The sequence below is a fragment of the Coenobita brevimanus genome, chromosome 54, assembly GCF_032717465.1.
Source record: "Coenobita brevimanus isolate Jiangsu-jjx chromosome 54, ASM3271746v2, whole genome shotgun sequence".
NCBI lineage: Eukaryota > Metazoa > Arthropoda > Malacostraca > Decapoda > Coenobitidae > Coenobita > Coenobita brevimanus.
In genome coordinates, this window is record NC_137007.1 from 31,892,123 (window position 1) to 31,911,801 (window position 19,679).

At 40.1% G+C, this 19,679-nt stretch overlaps 1 protein-coding gene across 1 annotated transcript in view; it reads right to left on the minus strand.

Annotated features, from left to right (window-relative positions):
* Window positions 1-19,679, minus strand: part of LOC145401023 (ubiquitin carboxyl-terminal hydrolase 24-like) — a 98,764-nt gene that overhangs the window by 63,245 nt on the left and 15,840 nt on the right. Inside the window, exons 6-12 of the mRNA XM_080273395.1 lie at window positions 18,816-18,971; window positions 10,737-10,848; window positions 10,023-10,234; window positions 9,043-9,252; window positions 8,065-8,199; window positions 2,291-2,440; window positions 1,803-1,934 (exon numbers count right to left, since the gene is read on the minus strand). Of these exons, the coding sequence (XP_080129521.1) occupies window positions 1,803-1,934; window positions 2,291-2,440; window positions 8,065-8,199; window positions 9,043-9,252; window positions 10,023-10,234; window positions 10,737-10,848; window positions 18,816-18,971 (1,107 nt within the window). The remainder of the gene's footprint in view (window positions 1-1,802; window positions 1,935-2,290; window positions 2,441-8,064; window positions 8,200-9,042; window positions 9,253-10,022; window positions 10,235-10,736; window positions 10,849-18,815; window positions 18,972-19,679) is intronic.

The following is a 19,679-nucleotide window of genomic DNA, read 5'->3' on the forward strand; positions in this document are numbered from 1 at the left end:
GAAATATAATTTTTATGGGAAATGTTACTGAAAAAAGTTATAGGGAATATATCTGGCTACATTTTGGTGTATAAAGAATTACTGTAAGTCAATTGGGGCTGATTATACAGAATGCAAATGGAAATTATCTTACACTCAAGTAAGGCTCGTAGCACACTGATTGGGGCAATGGGGTGACACTGCGTGCAGAGTGGGTTAAGCGCGGCGAAGGGATGCACAGGGATGCAAATAGTGCTTTGTTCTCGCCCAGGAATCATTCCATAACCAAAAAAACAGGGACAGTTTCATTCAACGCAATTGGCATCGAATGGTAACGAATGGTTGAAATGTGCGCAGACGCAGCCAGCATCAAATGGTAACAAGTGCATGAAAGTTGCACCGCACTCATAAACACCAAAGGGATACATATTCCTATATTAAAAAAACAGTACAATCTTAATTCATTACAAAAAATGAAAATAAATTCAACACAACACACCATAAGTAGAGTAACTGCACTACAGCATTCCCCTTGATCACTGATCTTCAATAGCCTTTACCTGGCTCAATAACAGCAGTGAAACTGCAAGCTTGAATATGCTCTCTTGCATATTATATAAAGTAACTGAGGTGCTCCCTGCAGAAATGTGGTAATGAACAAGAGGTAAAGAATGAGAAAACAGTGGTTGAAGTTGGCAGGACCCACCCAGCAGCCTCTACATAGCTAGGCTTTATCTCACTGGCGCACTGGGGGCACTCCCTCCCAACTATCAAATGAAAGAAAGAGAGAGAGAGAGAGAGATTTGTTTCCATAGGATTTGAAAATCAAGATACTGGTTTATTTAACCAGTGGATTATGCAATTATCTTTTTTTATCCCACCCTGTGGAATGCAAAAAACGAAGGGGAAAAAAAAAAAAGTTTTTTTTTTTTTTTCCCCCCTAAGTTTTTGCTTATTATAAACTTGAAGATAAATATCCAGGGCATCATCTGGTGAAAAGAAAAAAATCTCTCTCTCTCTCTCCATCTTTGTGTAGGGCCATGCGTAATTTTGCGTACAGGAGTAGTGAGAAAAAAAAAAAATCTAAAATTTTTTTTTGCTCTTGTTTATTATAAACTTGAAGATAAACATCTAGGGCATCATCTGGTGAAAAGAAAAAAAAAAATCTTTCTCCATCCTTGCATAGCACCATGCATAAGTTTGCGTAGGGGTCGAGTTGTGTATGGTACTGCACGGCCAACATAGCCTGAGCTGTAGCTCGCAATCCTCGGGTTAATATAATCACAAAACAGGTACTTTTATAACAATAAAAAATCTAATCATTATTCTCTCCTAATGTTCTGAGCATGAAGATCCTTTGTTTTCAAAATTATTAGGCACTTGAATCAAATGAAAAGCAAGCTTCACCATTCCTTTCACACTCATAGACTTTTATCATAAAATGGCCTGGCGCTCACCCATTGGCCGTGGTTCCTTCTCATGTTGTTACCTCATTGTTGCACAGAACTCCAGTACGGGCATTTTTTCTTGGATTTTCTACACAATTTTCGACTTTAAAGACATTCCCATAGTGCTTCTGTGGTAAAGGCTTTGCCTAGGGCATAAATACATCCTGATACCTTCAATGCAAGTGTTAACTCAAATTTGACCTACTAGTCGCTTACCTCATTTCCGTAGGAAGCGCTTCAATTACAAACAAACAGTTTATAAATGCACATGAAATCATAATGATGATGTTAGCCTGCAAGAGAAAGTACATTCCATTACTCCTACTTTGTACTTACAGATTCCAATGTACAATAATACTGCACTGTGCAACTAACCTCCTTGTCATAGCCAGAGGCCTTAGGGTTTGCCACTAGAGTATCCCAGATGTCTTTACATCTGGGCCAGGCTAAGTATATATCACCTTCTTTCAGCAAAAATTGCAGAAACTCTAGGTGAACTTTCAGGTACTGAAAATACAATATCAAATTATACATTATTCCGTGAGATGAAAAAAAAAAAAAATGTTCCTCACTATCCACAGCCACGTTCACTTATCTTGATATTTTACATTACTGTATGTCATAGGCTGTACAAACAGCTAATATACTTAGGACTATGTAAAGAATGCAAATAAACCTGATTATTTATTAGGAAAAAAGATATTATACATTTTTCAAGCAAAAATCCTGTACACAACATTCAAATGATAAGGTAAACAAGTCTCTAGTTGGGATATTGCTGACATTATGACCTGTTCACATTATGAGTGCAGTGGAATTCCTACTTCTTCCCTCAGCATGAATCTGTTTATCAATTATCTCACCTGTTCATGAGTATATTTGCCATCAATGAGAGTAGCTGGATGGGGTGGTTGATTGCCACTTTCAGTAACAGCCAGTGCATGACACTTGGTTAGACTTGTTGTTATCAACTTCACTATTTCATGGCTCCGGTTCAACTCAGAAAGTGTTGCCTGAAACATCAGTCACAGTGTTTATCAGGATAATGATATGATGCAACAAAGTTCATTAAGTCCTGTAAAAAATTATATGTACCAGTATATATATGTATATAAATACAGTATATAAAAATATATATATATATATATATATATATATATATATATATATATATATATATATATATATACTGTATATATAGTATATATATATATATATATATATATATATATATATATACAGTACAATCCCAGCTAACCGGGTGGCTTGGGGAATTTACCTTCCCGGTTACAGATTTTTCCCGTATTTCTGATTTTCAAGTCAAATCTATACAAAGGCTATCACAGCAGTAAATACAGTTCAGGTACTCACCAGTCACATTAGGGGTTACACTAAGAGATTCCGCCTGAAAAACTGCCTTGTAAACACACACCATGGTCATAATGCACGTGTGCAATGTGTAGCAATTTGCAGTACTACAAATTGCACCAGTCCATTGTTTACCGAATTACTGTATTCATTATATGTACTGTACTCATAAAAATTGAAAAATAAAATAAAGAAATAAAAGCTTGAACATTTATTAGAGAACTGATGATGTGTTAAGACTGCACTGTAGAATTATCACGACACCTGTGCCCCCACGTGAGTTTGTTTACGTTTCTGACCCCGACTGGTCTTCTTCTTCCCTACCTGACCTCCATCACTCCACCCCTCACCCGCCACTCAGCTGTTTTGCAGAAAATAAAATAAATGATGTACGTATGAAATGCAGGCATATTATTTATTTATTTTGCTTCCAACAAAGTAAACTTTCATTCCTAGTAACATTTATATTCAAGCATTAGTGTTTTATAATGTTCACCTTTTTCAAGTCTGTTGCATATGTCCAGCTTGTTTCAAGGTAAGCACGATACGCTTACGTTTAGTTTGCACTTTAGGCATTTTGGAGTGTACAAATTATCGTCTATCAGAGGAACACAATAGCAAGAGAGCTTGTTTACTGTCTGGTGGCAAAAAGCAGACTGGTGATTTTTGGAGGGTGTGGAGGATGACTGAATTCAAATAGGGGAAAAAGGGGGAAAGGAGGGGTGGTTAAGAGGATTTGCTAGGGATTTACATTAGCCGGAAATGCCTTCACCTCGCTTTGTCTGACTTCACCCAGCCTCGCGTGACACGATCGAACGGTGGTTTGGCGGTCCATTCAAATTGGCGCACAGTTATAACTTACTGACATTTTTACCAGCCCTTGAATTTTCCTGTTTTTCTGAGTATTCCGTTTGTCTGGATACCGGATAGCTGGGATTGTACTGTATATATATATATATATATATATATCCATCCAATCCTACATTGCCCCATGAGGAGCATAGGAGCCCAGGGCTAGGCAAGATGGTCCTGACATTTAAGATGAGAGTGACCAGACTCACTCATCCCTTAGTGGTATTACGTGGGCAATAACCCCCCAGCCATCCCTTGGATATAAACCTTCACCGGCTGAATGGAGAGCCGTAATTACCCACTAAACAACCAAGCGCCATAATTTGGTTATATGGTTACCATCCAACATAGTAAAAGGTTTCCTGGTGTACAGGAAACCATTCGGCTTGTCACTCAGTGTTGAGTCACCCACAGGCAGAAGGAAGAGGAAAGAATGAAGGATAGAAAGACAAAAGAGGGAGAGTAAAGCCACCCGTAGGGAGAAGGATGTGGAAAGAATGAAGTAATGAAAGACAGAAGAGGAAAGAAGGAAGGTATATATACATGGACGCCCAAGTCCCAGACACCTGAAGTCAAGGAAATTTTGGGCTCAGGTACAGTAATCCCTTCGAGACCTGGATGTCCAAGTCCCGGACACCCCAAGTCCTGGACATTTTGGGCTCAGGTCCTTGGATACCAAAAATGATCAAAAAACATAAAAATGACCCCCCCCCACAAAAAGGGATGATATGTATTCACCCCTACTTTAGATTTGCCACACGGTGATGAACAGCTGTATTTTGGTGCACAGTAGAGCCTTTGGCCAATATACCTAATGTAACTTTTCAACATACAATTAATCCTAATAAATTATATACCAAAACACTTCCTAGATCATGCTGATTCAGAATATGTATCACATGCAGGGGCAGACCCTAAGGGAGCCGAGTTTATAGGTAACAAACATACAAACACTTGCCATTATATATATATATATATATATATATATATATATATATATATATATATATATATATACATACATATATACAGCATCTGTCTATCTGTTGCCAGACGCCATAATCCTGTAAGGGGTGGCCATTTGACTTTGAGTTATTTGTTTTACGGGGAGGGGCACTAACCCTCCACCAACCCACTTGTTGACAAGTAGGGAGCACGTATGGTTTGGTCACATGGTTACCATCCAGCGTTGTACATGGTTTCTTGGCTTACAGGAAACCATTTGGCTTGTCACTCAATGTAAAGCCACCTGTAACGGAAAGAAAAGCAATAAGAAGTGACAGGAAAGATGAGAGAAATAGGAAGAGAGGAGGGCAGACACAGAAAAAGAATGATAAAGCCTAAGGAAGAAGTAGGCAGCACTACATCAAGCGAGAGGATGATGGTCGCCACCACCTACCATCATATACAGTGGGTTTTCGAATACTGATGGGCATGGGTACCTAAAAATCACCGTGAAATTCAAATCATTGAAATTTAACTGAACTTCTTATGAAAAAAATTAGTTTGGGTCCGGGGCCTCCGAAACTAACTATGTAAAATCGTGATTTTTTGCCCACACCCCCTGTAAACTTTATGAACTATACTTGTGATTAAGTAATTGTAGTTCTGCATTGTATTGCCATTCTGTCAGCGAGTGTATACTTGGTGTATTTCTGCCCTTTCCTGTATTGCCATTTCTCCTTTGGCTGAGAAGATTCAGAGGTGCCAGGCTGCTCTTGTCCATTACCACTGCTACCGGAAGAACCACTCTTGCTTGCCATCTTGAAACAGATAAGTTGCGACGAAAATACAAGGAAAATACATACGACTAAATTGAAGTGAAATGCATGTCCACACGCGAAAGGTACAGGCTGAAAGTGCGGCACTTGGCTGTAGAGGGCTGGCTGCTGCCAGGACAGTTACAAGATAGCCACCGACAACTGAACATCACCTTGCACATGGCTTGTTGTTGTTGGTGCCTACTCCCATCCAGGAGCTCTTGTCCTTAAACAACATGACTTTTTTTTTTTTTTCTCAGTCTCTATTGTTCATTTCTATGTTGCTCCTTATATTCATAATTACTGTATCTCTCTTCATTTCAGTATTCTGCCTACTGTATTTGCTACCACCTGTAATTCAATTTGTTTTAGTGTTTCTATTATTGATTCTTTTCCTTTAATTTCTCGTTATATCTTCGCGTTATTAAAGTACTGATTAATTAATAATACTGTAAGTATAAATTGTGGTAGGTGGGGGCACTCACCATCCACTCACTTGATGTAGTGCTGCTCTCAGGCATCTGACCTTTCCTCTCCTCCATCCTTCTTTCCTTCCATCCTCTTCTGTCTTTCTTTCCTTCATTCTTTCCTCGTCCTTCTGCCTACAGATGACTTTACACTCCCCCTTTCGTTCCTTCATTCTTTCCTCTTCTTTCTGCCTGTGGGTGACTCTACACTGAGTGACAAGCCAAATGGTTTCCTGTACACCAGGAAACCAATTCCTATGCTGGGTGGTAACCATATAACCAAATTACGGCGCCTGGTGGTTTAGTGGGTAGTTAAGGTGCTCCAATCGGACTGAGCCGGTGAAGGTTTATATCTAAGGGGTGGTTGGGGTTTATTGCTCATGTGATGCCACTCAGGGACGAGTGAGGCTGGTCACTCTGATCTCAAATGTCAGGACCTTCTTGTCTAACCCCGGGTTCCTACGCTCCTCATGGGGCGAAGTAGGATTGGATGATGGATGGATGTAAGTATATTTATAGAATGATGGGGAATAGTCCAGGGTGCGAATTGTCCTGACGGGAAATCATCCATGTTTTGACGGGGAATTACCTGACGGCGAAATGACTTAATGGTGAATTGTCTCAGAACCTTATCATCGTGTGCTCCACATATGAATAAATGATGTTGATTTTCATTCTCTTCTTGAGGCATGTCACATACGATATTAGGTTAGGCTCATACTTCTCATAATTTTCCTTCACTTCTAGCATTTTGGTTCACATCACAAATATTACCTTTGCTTGTTTTGGCTGGAGTCTGGCTCTGAGATCATCGAAACTTTGCATCGAAAAATGAGGTAGGCAGACCACTCCAAAATGCATCGAAATTCAATTCATCGAATTCTAAACTGTTGAAATTCGAGAATCCACTGCATATAACTATATATATTTATGTGGTAGGTTGGGAAGCTCACCATCCACTCACTCAATGTAGTGCTGTTCTCGGGTGCCTGCCCTTTCCTCTCCTTCATCCTTCTTTCCTTCCATCCTCTTATGCCTTTCTGCCCTTCATTCTTTCCTCGTCCTTCTGCCTACGGATGACTTTACACTCCCTCCTCCATCTTTCTTTCCTTCATTCTTTCCTCCTTCTTCTGCCTGTAGGTGACTCGACACTGAGTGACAAGCCAAATGGTTTCCTGTATACCAGGAAACCATTTACTACATCGAGTGGTAACCATATAACCAGATTTTGGCGCCTGGTGGTTTAGTGGGTAATTACGGTGCTCCAGTCAGATTGAGCCGGTGAAGGTTTATATCCAAGGGATCGTTGGGGTTTATTGCTCATGTAATGCCACTCAGGGATGGGTAAGCTGGTCACTCTCATCTTAAATCTCAGGACCAACTTGCCTAGCTCCAGGCTCCTTTGCTCCTCATGAGGCGATGTAAGACTGAATGATGAATGAATGAATGATACACCAACAACCTACCCCTATTTCCCACTAAAACTAATACAGTACCACCATAAGCCCTAAGGCTAATTTATGTGGAATTTTGGCACAGAAATATGTACACTGTACATCATCGTCATCATCTAATCCTGTGTTGCCTCACAAGGAGCATTGGAGCCCAGGACTAGGCAAGTTGGTCCTGGCTTTTAAGATGAGAGCAGCCAGCCTCACACATACTTGAGTGGCATTATGTGAGCAATATATCCTAACCATCCCTTGGATATAAACCTGCACTGGCTCAGTCTAACTGGAGTGCCTTAATTACGGTACCCACTAAACCTCCAGGCACCATAATTTGGTTATATAGTTACCACCCAGTCCAGATATGGTTTCCTGGTGTACAGAAAACCATTTGGTTTGTCAATTAAAGCAGAGTCACCCATAGACAGAAGGAAGAGGACACAATGAAGTAAAGAAAGACACAAGAGGAAGGAAGGAAAGAAGGAAGAGAGGAAAGGGCAGTCACCCGAGAGCAGCACTACATCAAGTGAGTGCATGGTGAGTGCCCCCACCTACCACTATTGTACATACTGTGTATATATCTGGCTAAACAGCATAGTTCTCAAAAAGTGCAGTGGTATATAATGAAATTACAATAATATAAAGTTTCCAAACTGCTTAGCTACAATTGTCAACTACAAACTTTCTGATAAAATTACTACCGTACTCTTTAATGCTAAACATACCAAATTTCTTCTCATACCTTTTCAGTCTTGAAGTATAATGCTCCTCCTTTAGTAATTGACTGTGCTAAGTAATGCAACTGCTTAAGAGGTAGGTAGACAGCTGGACTGCGGTTTATGTCCTCCACACAACGAACTATGTACAACTTGCGGAGCTGAGAAACACAAAAATACTGATACCCAGTGCACCATATAATTTGCAGTGTGTGTGGAAATAGTGTTAAATGTGAATTTCAGACACTGTATACTGTTCATCTCTGGTACTTTAATAACATTACTCATCTTATAACTTTTGGGTGTAAAAAGTGAAATACTAAATTAAAAATAAGTGAATTAAACTACGTACCTCTCCAACAAAAGAGGTCTCATCAATGCTGAATATCATCATCTATCCAATGCAAGAATTAAAATAAAATATGTCATCATATTGAATACTAATGCAGTCTGTTTATAATCCCTTCCCTATTAACTGCAGTACAATGATGCCTTTAAATATTACTCTAGCTATAACCACGTGATTTCCATCACCTTAGGAGACATCTTCCATATCAAATGGAACAGACACAGCTTTCATTAACCTCACAACTGAAAGGTCTCCATAAAACTAAGTCAAATATCCTGATGGTAAAAAAGTAAATACATTTTCATTTCATTTTTAAAGGCTCTAACATGGCTGCATGCATTGGCCTTGGCCACCTAAGGGAGCTCTCCACGCTGCTCGATCTCTGGCAGCTTCCCTATTCAGTCCCTTATCCCTGAGGTCACACTCAATGCCCTCGTCCCAGGTGTTTTTCGGTTTTCCTCTCGCAACCCTAACCCTAACACTGACGCTTCTCACTATCTGCACCCAATTATCATCCCCCATCCTCTCCACATGCCCAAACCATCTCAATCTACCTCTCTTCATCACAACACCAATACAGTACATACACTAATATATACAGTGTAAATAAATATATAGAAATCTAAAAAGACACCAATCACTTTCCCATCCATACCTGTTCTCTGGAGGCAGATTCGTTAAGTATGCTGAGGTGTTCATTCATGGCCTGATGGACTAACTTCGGAGGCAAGGCAGGGACTCGAGCCAGGTCCCACAGCGCATCCAGCATCTTCTCGGCAGTTCGACCAAGCCTAGAATCTTGCCCAATCTTCCCTATGAACGTCAGGAGTTTCTCACGAAGACGGTCATTTCCACCATCCCAAGTCTGCATTCAATATTTCATAATGCCTCAAATGGCTGTATAGTATAATAAACTATGACTGTAAATGAACAAGTACCTGAACAATAATGAATATGATGCTCATTCAGCAATCCACAACAAAAAGTTTGCTTGTTTAAGATTAATCTCACCAATTCTACAAGCTACTTCAATTCACCAACCTCTTCTCACAATAAAATAATAAATGTGAAATATAATTTGTCAACTTATGCTCGACAAGATCCAGTGACTTCAACTCCTCATCAAGGTTTAGGATTACACAATACTACAGTTGAGTCATTTCTGATCAAATTAACTTTGTCATTTACCTTCCCACAATATGCCAGCAGTTATTAATCAATGTGCAGTCAATCAAAAAGTAATGAAAGAAACAATTTGCATCATATCATACTGTTTATATAGTCTTGTTTGCATGCGTCAGTCTTGGTCACCTAATGGCAGCTCTAAACACTGCTTGATCTCTGACAGCCTCCCTATTTAGTCCCTTATCCTTGAGGTCACACTCTTTGACCTCACTCCAGGTCATTTTTGGCATGCCTTTCGTAACCCAACACTCGACATCCACACCTCTCACCTTCAGCATCCAACTGTCAACTTCCATCCTCTCAGCACATGTCCACACTATCTCAATCTACCCCTCCTCATCACAACACCAATTATATCTTGAAAATTCCCATGCTACATAAAAAAAAAATAAAATAAAATAAAAATAAAATAAAATACAGAATAAAACTGTACATGGCAATGAATTTTACCTTCCTAACAAGACCCAGCAGGTGTTCAAACTGGTGTGGGTTGAATCGTCGTGCTGCTGCAGCCATGATACGATGAATGTTGTCCACTACATGAGGGCTGGCCTTCTCTGCCATGTGCCAGATGCGATATAGCTCCTTATCTTCCAGCTTGGGACCCATGAACTCTACCAACTCCTTCATGCGGTCTGTGTACTGCACTTGATCGATATTCCCTGAAGGTGGGAGAGTAGGTTGCAGTTCTCATTATGTTAAGAAAGTGCTTCACAGTACCACAACTTTTCCATATTCCACCATCTAAAGTTTCCAAAAGGTGGAGTAAGCTACTGTATTCCACAAATCACACTACCTTTAATGAGCAGTCATGGAAAAAATAATATATCTACACACCCACTAGGAAGTAACAACAGTAAATATATATCAAACAACATGACATTAATGTCTTGATTTTATGTATGCAGTGGTACAAGTAACACATTTACAAACCCACTGAGAACCTTATGAGAGTATCTACCACAGGAAACCCAAAGGACTAAGTACCGTTAATGTGTTCATCAGACTTTAGACTCAGCAAGATGTGAAACAACGTGGGCCTTGCATTCCTTCTCTAAAGTTGACCTGGTTAACAAATTCAAAATGATTTAAGCAATTGATGCACGTAATTTCTATACTTTAAGTTCTTTAGTTGGTAGCTAAATCCTAAAGTGCTGTTCTTACCTTCTAGTGCCAATGACAACACTCCTTTATTGGTCATCCACTCCTGTATTATATCTTTATCTATTACATTATTTCGACAGCGTTCACTATCTTCAATCAATCTTGCAAGTTCCTGAAACAAACAAAAAAGGTAATTCAAATTTACTACATGTCAGAAATACATAGCCTCACCATTCATCAATAATATACTACATCCTAAAACTAGCTCATTCCTTCACTACAAGTGGTCTCTCCTAATATGAATAATATCACTATGGGATACCCTACCTGGAACAGAAAGTGGAAGGCATTATAAACCATCCATCCATCCATCATCCGATCCTATGTTGCTCCATGACAGCAGTGGAGCCCGGGGTTAGGCAAGTTGGTCCTGACATTTAAGATGAGAGTGACCAGGCTCATTCATCCCTGAGTGGAATTACGTGAGCAATAAACCCCAACCACCTCTTGGATATAAACCTACACAGGCTCAATCCAATTGGACTGGGGCACCTTAATTACCCACTAAACCACCAGGCGCCATAATTTGGTTATATGGTTACTACCCAGCGTAAGTAATCCCTTTAATATCCGAACGCCCAATATCCGAACATCCCCACTGACCAGACATAATCGTCCCGGGATCCAACATTCCCAAAATGGGCCAAACACCGCAAAAAATTCGAAAAAAATCTGACTTTTTTCCCTCCCGTAATTTGAAATTGCCGCGTGGCGCCGAACAGCTGTTACATCATGGTCCCTTCACCCCTTCCTTCCTCCCCCTCCCCCCTCCCCTGTCAGGGTTGCCATTTGGTATTTTTCATTACCAAGTGTGGGCCAATTTGGTAATGAAAAATTCGTTTGGTAATGAATCAGAATAATGCATTACCAAATGGATTTTTCACATGTATGAGGATACACAGGATGGAGATGGTGGATTGTTTGCTCTCTCTGATTAACCTGCTACCCTACATAGAATGAAAATAATCAATATGGTGTTAATTATAAGGAGAGTGATTACATGTATTTCCACTTGTATATATAATTAGTGAAGAATAAATGCTAGCTTTACGAATTTGGTAATGAAAGTTGAGGAGATTGGTAATGTGGCTGTTGCGATCTGGCAACTCTGTTACCCCACCATTATCAACAGTCACAGCCAAACTCCGATCGAGAGCAGATACTTATAGCAGTGCAAGCCACAGGTGCTTGTTTTTTGTGAATAAACAGTGAATAAACTGCAATACCTCGCCACTAGAACACACGGGAATTTACAGTGTTGTGCAGTGTTAAGAAATTAGAATTTAGAATGCAGAGGATTAACTGTGGACTGCAAATTGGCAGTTCAAACCAATCCAGGAGCCAAGGACTTGTCAGTACCCAGAATGTTTAATATTGTATAAACTCACCTCTAAAACCTCATTTTATGGTTCTTTTGCATTTATTTCAGTCTTTTATGTCCCATATTGGTGTGATTTGGGTCTTAAATAGGTGCAATGCATGTCCAGAGGGAGTTGTATAGGTGTTTTTCTGAGTTAGGGTCCATAAGTACAAGTCCAGGAGGCTGGGGCCCAATATCCGGACAGGATCACTATCCGGACATGCCTTTGGCTCTATTACGTTGGATACTGGAGGGATTACTGTACATGGTTTCCTGACGTACAGGAAACCATTTGGCTTGTCATTCAGTGTAGAGTCATCCACAGGCAGAAGGAGGGGGAAAGAATGAAGGAAAGAAACACAGAAGAGGGATTGTAAAGTCATTCATATGCAGAAAAAAGTGAAAAGAATGAAGGAAAGAATGACAGCAGAGGAAAGGAGGACAAGAGGAAAGGGCAGACACCAAAAGCAGCACTACATCAAGTGAATGGATGGTGAGCACCCCCACCTACCACCTAAGGCATTATAATACTGACTCAAAACGTTATTGGAGACACATTCAAACATCCTTCAACTAAAAATGGTCTCTGTTCAGGAGTTGTTGTTGTTGATCAATCCCAGTCCGCTAGGGCAAGCAGACCCATCCATTTCAGGCAAGCAACATATACAGTACATTCAGTATACAATCAATATATACATTCAGTGATGAATTATGCAAGCGCTGCATGGGCTCCTAACCTCACTAAAACACATTACAACACTCTACAGACCATACAGAACAATGTCCTAAAAATAATCACAGGCTGCACAGCTACTATACCCACAGATCACCTACAGTATATCAAGAAACCAAAGTCCTCAAAGTCAAGAATCATCTGGACATGAGAGGCACCCAAATTCTCGCTGCAGCCTCCACAAACCCACAACATCCACTACACTACATGGCAGCACATCCACACACACCAAGGAACATCAAAACAACACCCAGCACTCAATATCATACAAAAATACTGTCATCTCTCCCACCTCAGACCAGCTTCCAGAAGCATATCCAAACTCAAATCACTCGCTGCTCCATTCAGTCACTTAAAGACAACACACAACTGCATGCACGGCTTCCCGATATCCACCCTTCTGAATCCTATCTCCTTTGTGAGGACAGGGTCCATCTGGCCAGGCAGAGATGTGGACATAATCCAGTTCTCTTAAGTTATCAGAAGAGGCTGGATGACTCCATCACTGATGCCTGTCCAGGATGCAACACAGCACCCCATACTATTAAGCACATTATGGAAGACTGCATTACACACAATCACCTACACAAACAACACAACATACACTCCTTGAGAGCTCTGTGGGAAAGCCCAGTCTTGGCTGTGGCTTCCTTAGGGACTCGGGGGCTGTTTGGCCAGACTGCCTAGGGAAAAACTATTACTAGTACTGCTACAAGCAGGCAACTGCCCCTACAGGGAAGTGTAGAGGTTTGGTTCCTGGGTAGATGCCACATTTCTATATCTCCATCCAGGTAACAGAGGCACCACAGTAGGCTTCAATATACACCATGATCTTGTTATGTGATTTCCACTCAGTGTTCCAAATGGTTTCCTGGGTATCAGGAAACATTAGATTTGTCACTAAATACAGATCCACCTGAATAGGAAAGAAAGATAATAAAAAGTGACAGGAAGGAAAGGAAGCAGGAAGAGAGGAGGGAAGACCCACAAACAGAATAATAAAGGTGGAGGAAGAAGTAGGCAGCACTATATCAAGTAAGTGGATGATGAGCACCAGTAAATCAACATACAGTACTGAAGGGATTAAGATGAGTTATTGCATTCAGATACTCCCCCTCTTATCTCAGGGTTTAAAATAAGTGTGCAGTGATCAATCTGATTTGTGCAGTGATCAAGTTGATTTTGTGTAGTGACAAAACTAATTATGTGCAACCAAAAATACTTGTTTGGGTAAATGGAAAACTTTTGGTAATATAGCCTACCCAGAATCCAGTTGCAAGATGGTCGCCGACAACAGAACATCACCTTGCACATGGCTTGTTGTTGTTGGTGTCTATTTCCATCTGGGAGCTCTTGTCCTTAAACAACATGACTTTCTTTTTTTTTCTCAGTCTCTATTGTTCATTTCTATGTTGCTCCATATATTCATAATTACTGTATTTCTCTTCGTTTCAGTATTCTGCCTACTGTATTTGCTACCACCTGTAATTCTTTTTGTTTTAGCATTTCTATCACTGATTCTTTTCCTTTAATTTCTCTTGTTATATCTTCGAGTTATTAAAGTATTGATTGGTTAATAATACTGTAAGCATATTTACATAATGACGGGGAATAGTCCAGGGTGCTAAATTGTCCTGACGGGAAATCTTCCATGTTTTGACGGGGAATTATCTGACGGCGAATTGACATGATGGTGAATTGTCTCACAACCTTATCATTGTGTGCTCCACATATGAATAAATGATGTTGATTTTCATTCTCTTCTTGAGGCATGTCACATATGATATTAGGTTAAGCTCATACTTTTTCTCATAATTTTCCTTCACATCTAGCATTTTGGTTCACATCAAAAATATTATCTTTGCTTGTTTGGGTTGGAGTCTGGCCCTGAGTGCACATGTCACATACGATATTAGGTTAGGCCAATACTTTTTCTTAAAATTTTCCTTCACTTCTAGGATTTTGGTTCGCATCAAAAATATTATCTTTGCTTGTTTTGATTGGAGTCTGGCCCTGAGAGGATTGAAATTCACAACTTTGCATTGAAAATTGAGGTAGGCAGACCACTCCAAAATGCATCAAAATTTGATTCATCGTTTGATTCATCAAATTCTAAACTAAGTGGTAGGTGGTGGTGACCATCATCCACTCACTTGATGTACTGCTGCCTACTTCTTCCTTAGCCTTTATCATTCTTTTTCTGTGCCTGCCCTCCTCTCTTCCTATTTCTCCCATCTTTCCTGTCACTACTTAATGCTTTTCTTTCCATTACAGGTGGCTTTACAATGAGTGACAAGCCAAATGGTTTCCTGTAAGCCAAGAAACCATTTACAACGCTGGGTGGTAACCATATAACCAAACCATATGTGCTCCCTATGTGTCAAGTGGGTTGGTGGAGGGTTAGTGCCCCTCCCTGTAAAACAAATACAGTAACTCAGAGTCAAATGGCCACCCTGTACGGGATTATGGCATCTGGCAATAGATAGATAGATAGATAGAATTCTAATCTGTCGAAATTCAAGAATCCACTGTATATACATATATATATATACTGTATATATATATATATATATATATATATATATATATAAGTAGGTCCCGTTATACGACCACTCGATATACGAGACACCAATGATACGACCTGGGTAAATTATGGACTATTTTCATCATACGAGCTCAAAATTCCAATGATACAGCATTCAGTCTGAGGCAAAGTGGGAAGATTCTAACTCAGTCATCCCAGCAAACACAGTCCCCGCCGTTATCTCTCAACCTCGGATAGAAATAGCGGGACTGCGCAGCTGCAGTGTTGCCAGACGTGTGATAATTATCGCAAAATGCGACATTTTGGCACACTTTGTGATATGTGACAGCATGCGTGCGATAATGTGATAACTTTCAAAATTTCATAGTCTGAAAAACAAATCAGGGTTTGCAAAATTAACAAATCTACTGTAAGACTAGTACAACAGTAGGATTTAGTAACTCTTAAGATAACCAGTATTATAATCTGGTAGGTACTTAACAGTTAAACAAATTCAATGTTAGTTAATCACTCCACATATAAATATATTAATTCCACAGTAATTAATGTGAAGAAATGCCTTTGTTTATGACAACGATAATTTTTATCAAAAAGCGATAATTTTAATGTACCAGGTACGATAAATATGGGTTTGGGAATCTGGCACAGTAGCTCAACTGGTGATTGCCAGCTTCCCACCTCCAACACAACATTACCACCTACAGATTAGTGTTATGCATGTTTTATATGTTTAATTAATGTGCACTCATGTTACTTGCATACTATTTGCTCTTTCTGGTTGCTTCTCTACTGTAAAGATATTTTTGTTGCATTTGGTATAATATATTTTAGCTTGTAAACTTGCCTTTGATGGGGTCCTTGAACCCAACCAATATTTTACCATTAGTTACATGTTTCGTTATACAAGAATTCATTATACGACAATGCCAAATAGAACCAAACTGCTTGTATCTTCGGGACCTCCCTGTATATATATATATATATATATATATATATATGTATATAGTGGTAGGTGGTGGCGATCATCATCCACTCACTTGATGTAGTGCTGCCTACTTCTTCCTTAGCCTTTATCATTCTTTTTCTGTGCCTGCCCTCCTCTCTTCCTATTTCTCCCATCTTTCCTGTCACTACTTAATGCTTTTCTTTCCATTACAGGTGGCTTTACATTGAGTGACAAGCCAAATGGTTTCCTGCAAGCCAAGAAACCATTTACAACACTGGGTGGTAACCATATAACCAAACCATACGTGCTCCCTACGTGTCAAGTGGGTTGGTGGAGGGTTAGTGCCCCTCCCTGTAAAACAAATAACTCAAGAGTCAAATGGCCACCCCGTACGGGACTATGGCGTCTGGCAATAGATAGATAGATAGACTGATATATATATATATATATATTACTGTATATATATTACAGGCATACCCCAGTTTAACGATGTAATTGGTTAGGTAAAACCCAATCTTTAGGCAGGGTATCGTATATCAGGATACTTTTAACATGTAAAGCAATGTGGAGCATTTACCAGCCTCAGGTTTCCCCCCAATCCAAGCCCAGAACCCACTCAAATGAGCTCAAAAACAAGTTTAAAGCCAATCTAAATGGCTGAATAGTTGTCAAGGAAGCTAACATAAGCCTAACACCTGTAAATAACTCACTAAAACCAACAAATAAAATCGAAAATCGTCAAATATAAGTGATGAAAAACTGTACCCCAAAATGACAATGTTCACCCCACCTATGGCTGAAATATATTAATCTAAGTCTAAAAACAGTTTATCAATCAAACTAAACACACAGTTTTATACTAAAATATCATCTTAGTATAACAGGAAAAGTGTATGGTAGGATACTTATTGACAGAGTTAGGGAAATAACAGAGGAATTAGTTGGAGAAGAACAGGGAGGCTTTAGGAAGGGAAGAGGTTGTGTAGATCAGATATTAATTCTTAGATCTTTAGTGGAAAAGTTCTAGAGAAGGGAAAGAAGTTGTATGCAGCTTTCATGGTTTTGGAGAAAGCATATGACAGGGTGGATAGACAAGGATTGTGGAAAGTATTAAGAATATATGGAGTAGATGGGAAGTTGCTGAATGCTGTGAAGAGTATGTACGATGGTGTTAAGGCTGCAGTGCATGTGGATGGTGAACTGAGTGAATTTTTCTCTTTGAAGGTCGGGTTGAAACAGGGATGTGTCATGTCTCCATGGTTGTTCAATCTGTACATGGATGGGGTAATAAAAGAGGTACAAGGTAGAGTAGTGGATGTTGGAGTGGCCCTGGCGAGAGAGGGTAGTGTTTGGAAACTCCCTGTACTGTTGTTTGCCGATGATACTGTGTTGTTGAGTGAAGACGAAGGGGAGCTGCAAGGCTTGGTGGATGAGTTTGGGAGAGTGTGTAAGAAATGGAATCTAAAGGTGAATGTAGAGATGAGTAAAGTGATGGGCTTTGAGAGAGGTGAAGTCAGTGAATGTACAGCGAGGTTGGATGGTGAGGAATTGGAAAATGTGAATACGTTTAAGTACAGTACTTGGGTAGTGTGATGAGTAAGGATGGAGGTTTAGAGGGTGAAGTGTTTGAAAGGGTACAGCAGGGAAGAAAGGTTGCTGGTTCCTTGAAAGCAGTGATAAGAAACAGGGAAGTGAGCATGGAAGTGAAAAAGTTACTACATGACAGTATTGTGATACCAACTCTAACGTACGGAAGTGAAGCTTGGACATTGTTGGAAGGGCACAAGTCAAGAGTGAGAGCAGTGGAAATGAGTTATTTAAGAGGAGCCTGTGGAGTCACATGGAGAGACAGGCTGACAAATGAGGATATAAAGGAGCGTTGTGGTATGGATGTGGATGTGATAGGAACCGTTAGGAGGAATACACTGAGGTGGTTTGGCCATGTGGAGAGGATGGAGGGTGAAAGACTGACGAAGAGACTGTATGTGAGTGAGGTGGAGGGGGGGAGAGGGAGGGGGAGGCCGAGGATGTGATGGAGGGATGGGGTGGAGAGGTATATGAGAGAGGGGGGGGGTGAGTTGGGAGGAGGGCAGTGGTATGGTGGTATTTCTACCCCCAACGTTAAGCCGGGGTATCACATCTAGGGGTATCGTATATCAAGGTATTGCTGTGTGTGTGTGTGTGTGTGTGTGTGTGATATATATATATATATATATATATATATATATATATATGTAAACTGGATCACAAAATTTTGCCTCAGATGTTCATTTCATTCATTGCCAGACACCATGTATCCCAGACGGGGTGGCCAATGGCTTAGAGTTAATTGTTTTACAGGGAGGGGCACTAATCATCCACCAACCCCACTTGACACGTAGGGATGCCAACAGCATCTGGTGTTCCCAGGCGGTCACCCATCCAAGTACTAACCAGACCCAACGTTGCCTCAGATGTACAGTGATAATTTTTCCTTATTTTATACCCTGTCTTACCTTGAGAGCATTCATGCGGGCAGAAAAATGAGGAGTTTTGAGCATGCGGATGATCATGTCAAGCCTGAGATCACAGGCACGTTGTACCTGATCCGGCCACAGCGATACACAAAGCAACCGGACAGCCTCCAGCAACTCGTAGCACGTACCAAACCGCTGAAAATGTGTGTGATTCAATAACACACACTAACTTTCTTAAGCAAATGCTCACTAGGGAAAAAAAGAACATGTGCAGGAGCACTGAGCTTTTGTCTGTTTCTCAAGTCATTCAGGGATAGACAAGGATACAGAGATGTAAAAAGGCTTTATATACACCTTTACCATAACCTCATGGGAGTTAATAATTGAAGCCATAATTTCCAATACAAAGTAAAATGGCTAGGGACAGGGCAATATGGAGGTGATTTGCTTGTGGCCAGACCTTACGGGACTGAGGCATCTGGCAACTGACAGATAGATAAACAGATAGCAGAAATACACCCCTGAAGGTATCTTTAAAAATTCAACAAAGCTTAACACTTTTTAAAAATGTATCACATATGCTTGTGACACTTTACCATACTACCATCAAAGGGGACAGTTTCTGAGTATAATGAGAAAGTCTTTCTTATTAATAAGTTCCAATAATTTACTCTTGATTACTTCACCGGAACCTCATACTTGTAACCATGTCTGTATCTTTACACATACATGCCCAGAACAAAATTCAACACTTTTAAGGACAAAATTATTTCCTATCCACTTTAACCAGGCCTAAAATTGGCATCTCACTATCTTAAATCCAGAGCTGCAACAGATTACACTAGAAAATGGTGCTAGTCATAAAATAGTGTTATGGAAAGGATGTACAGATAAAATATTCAG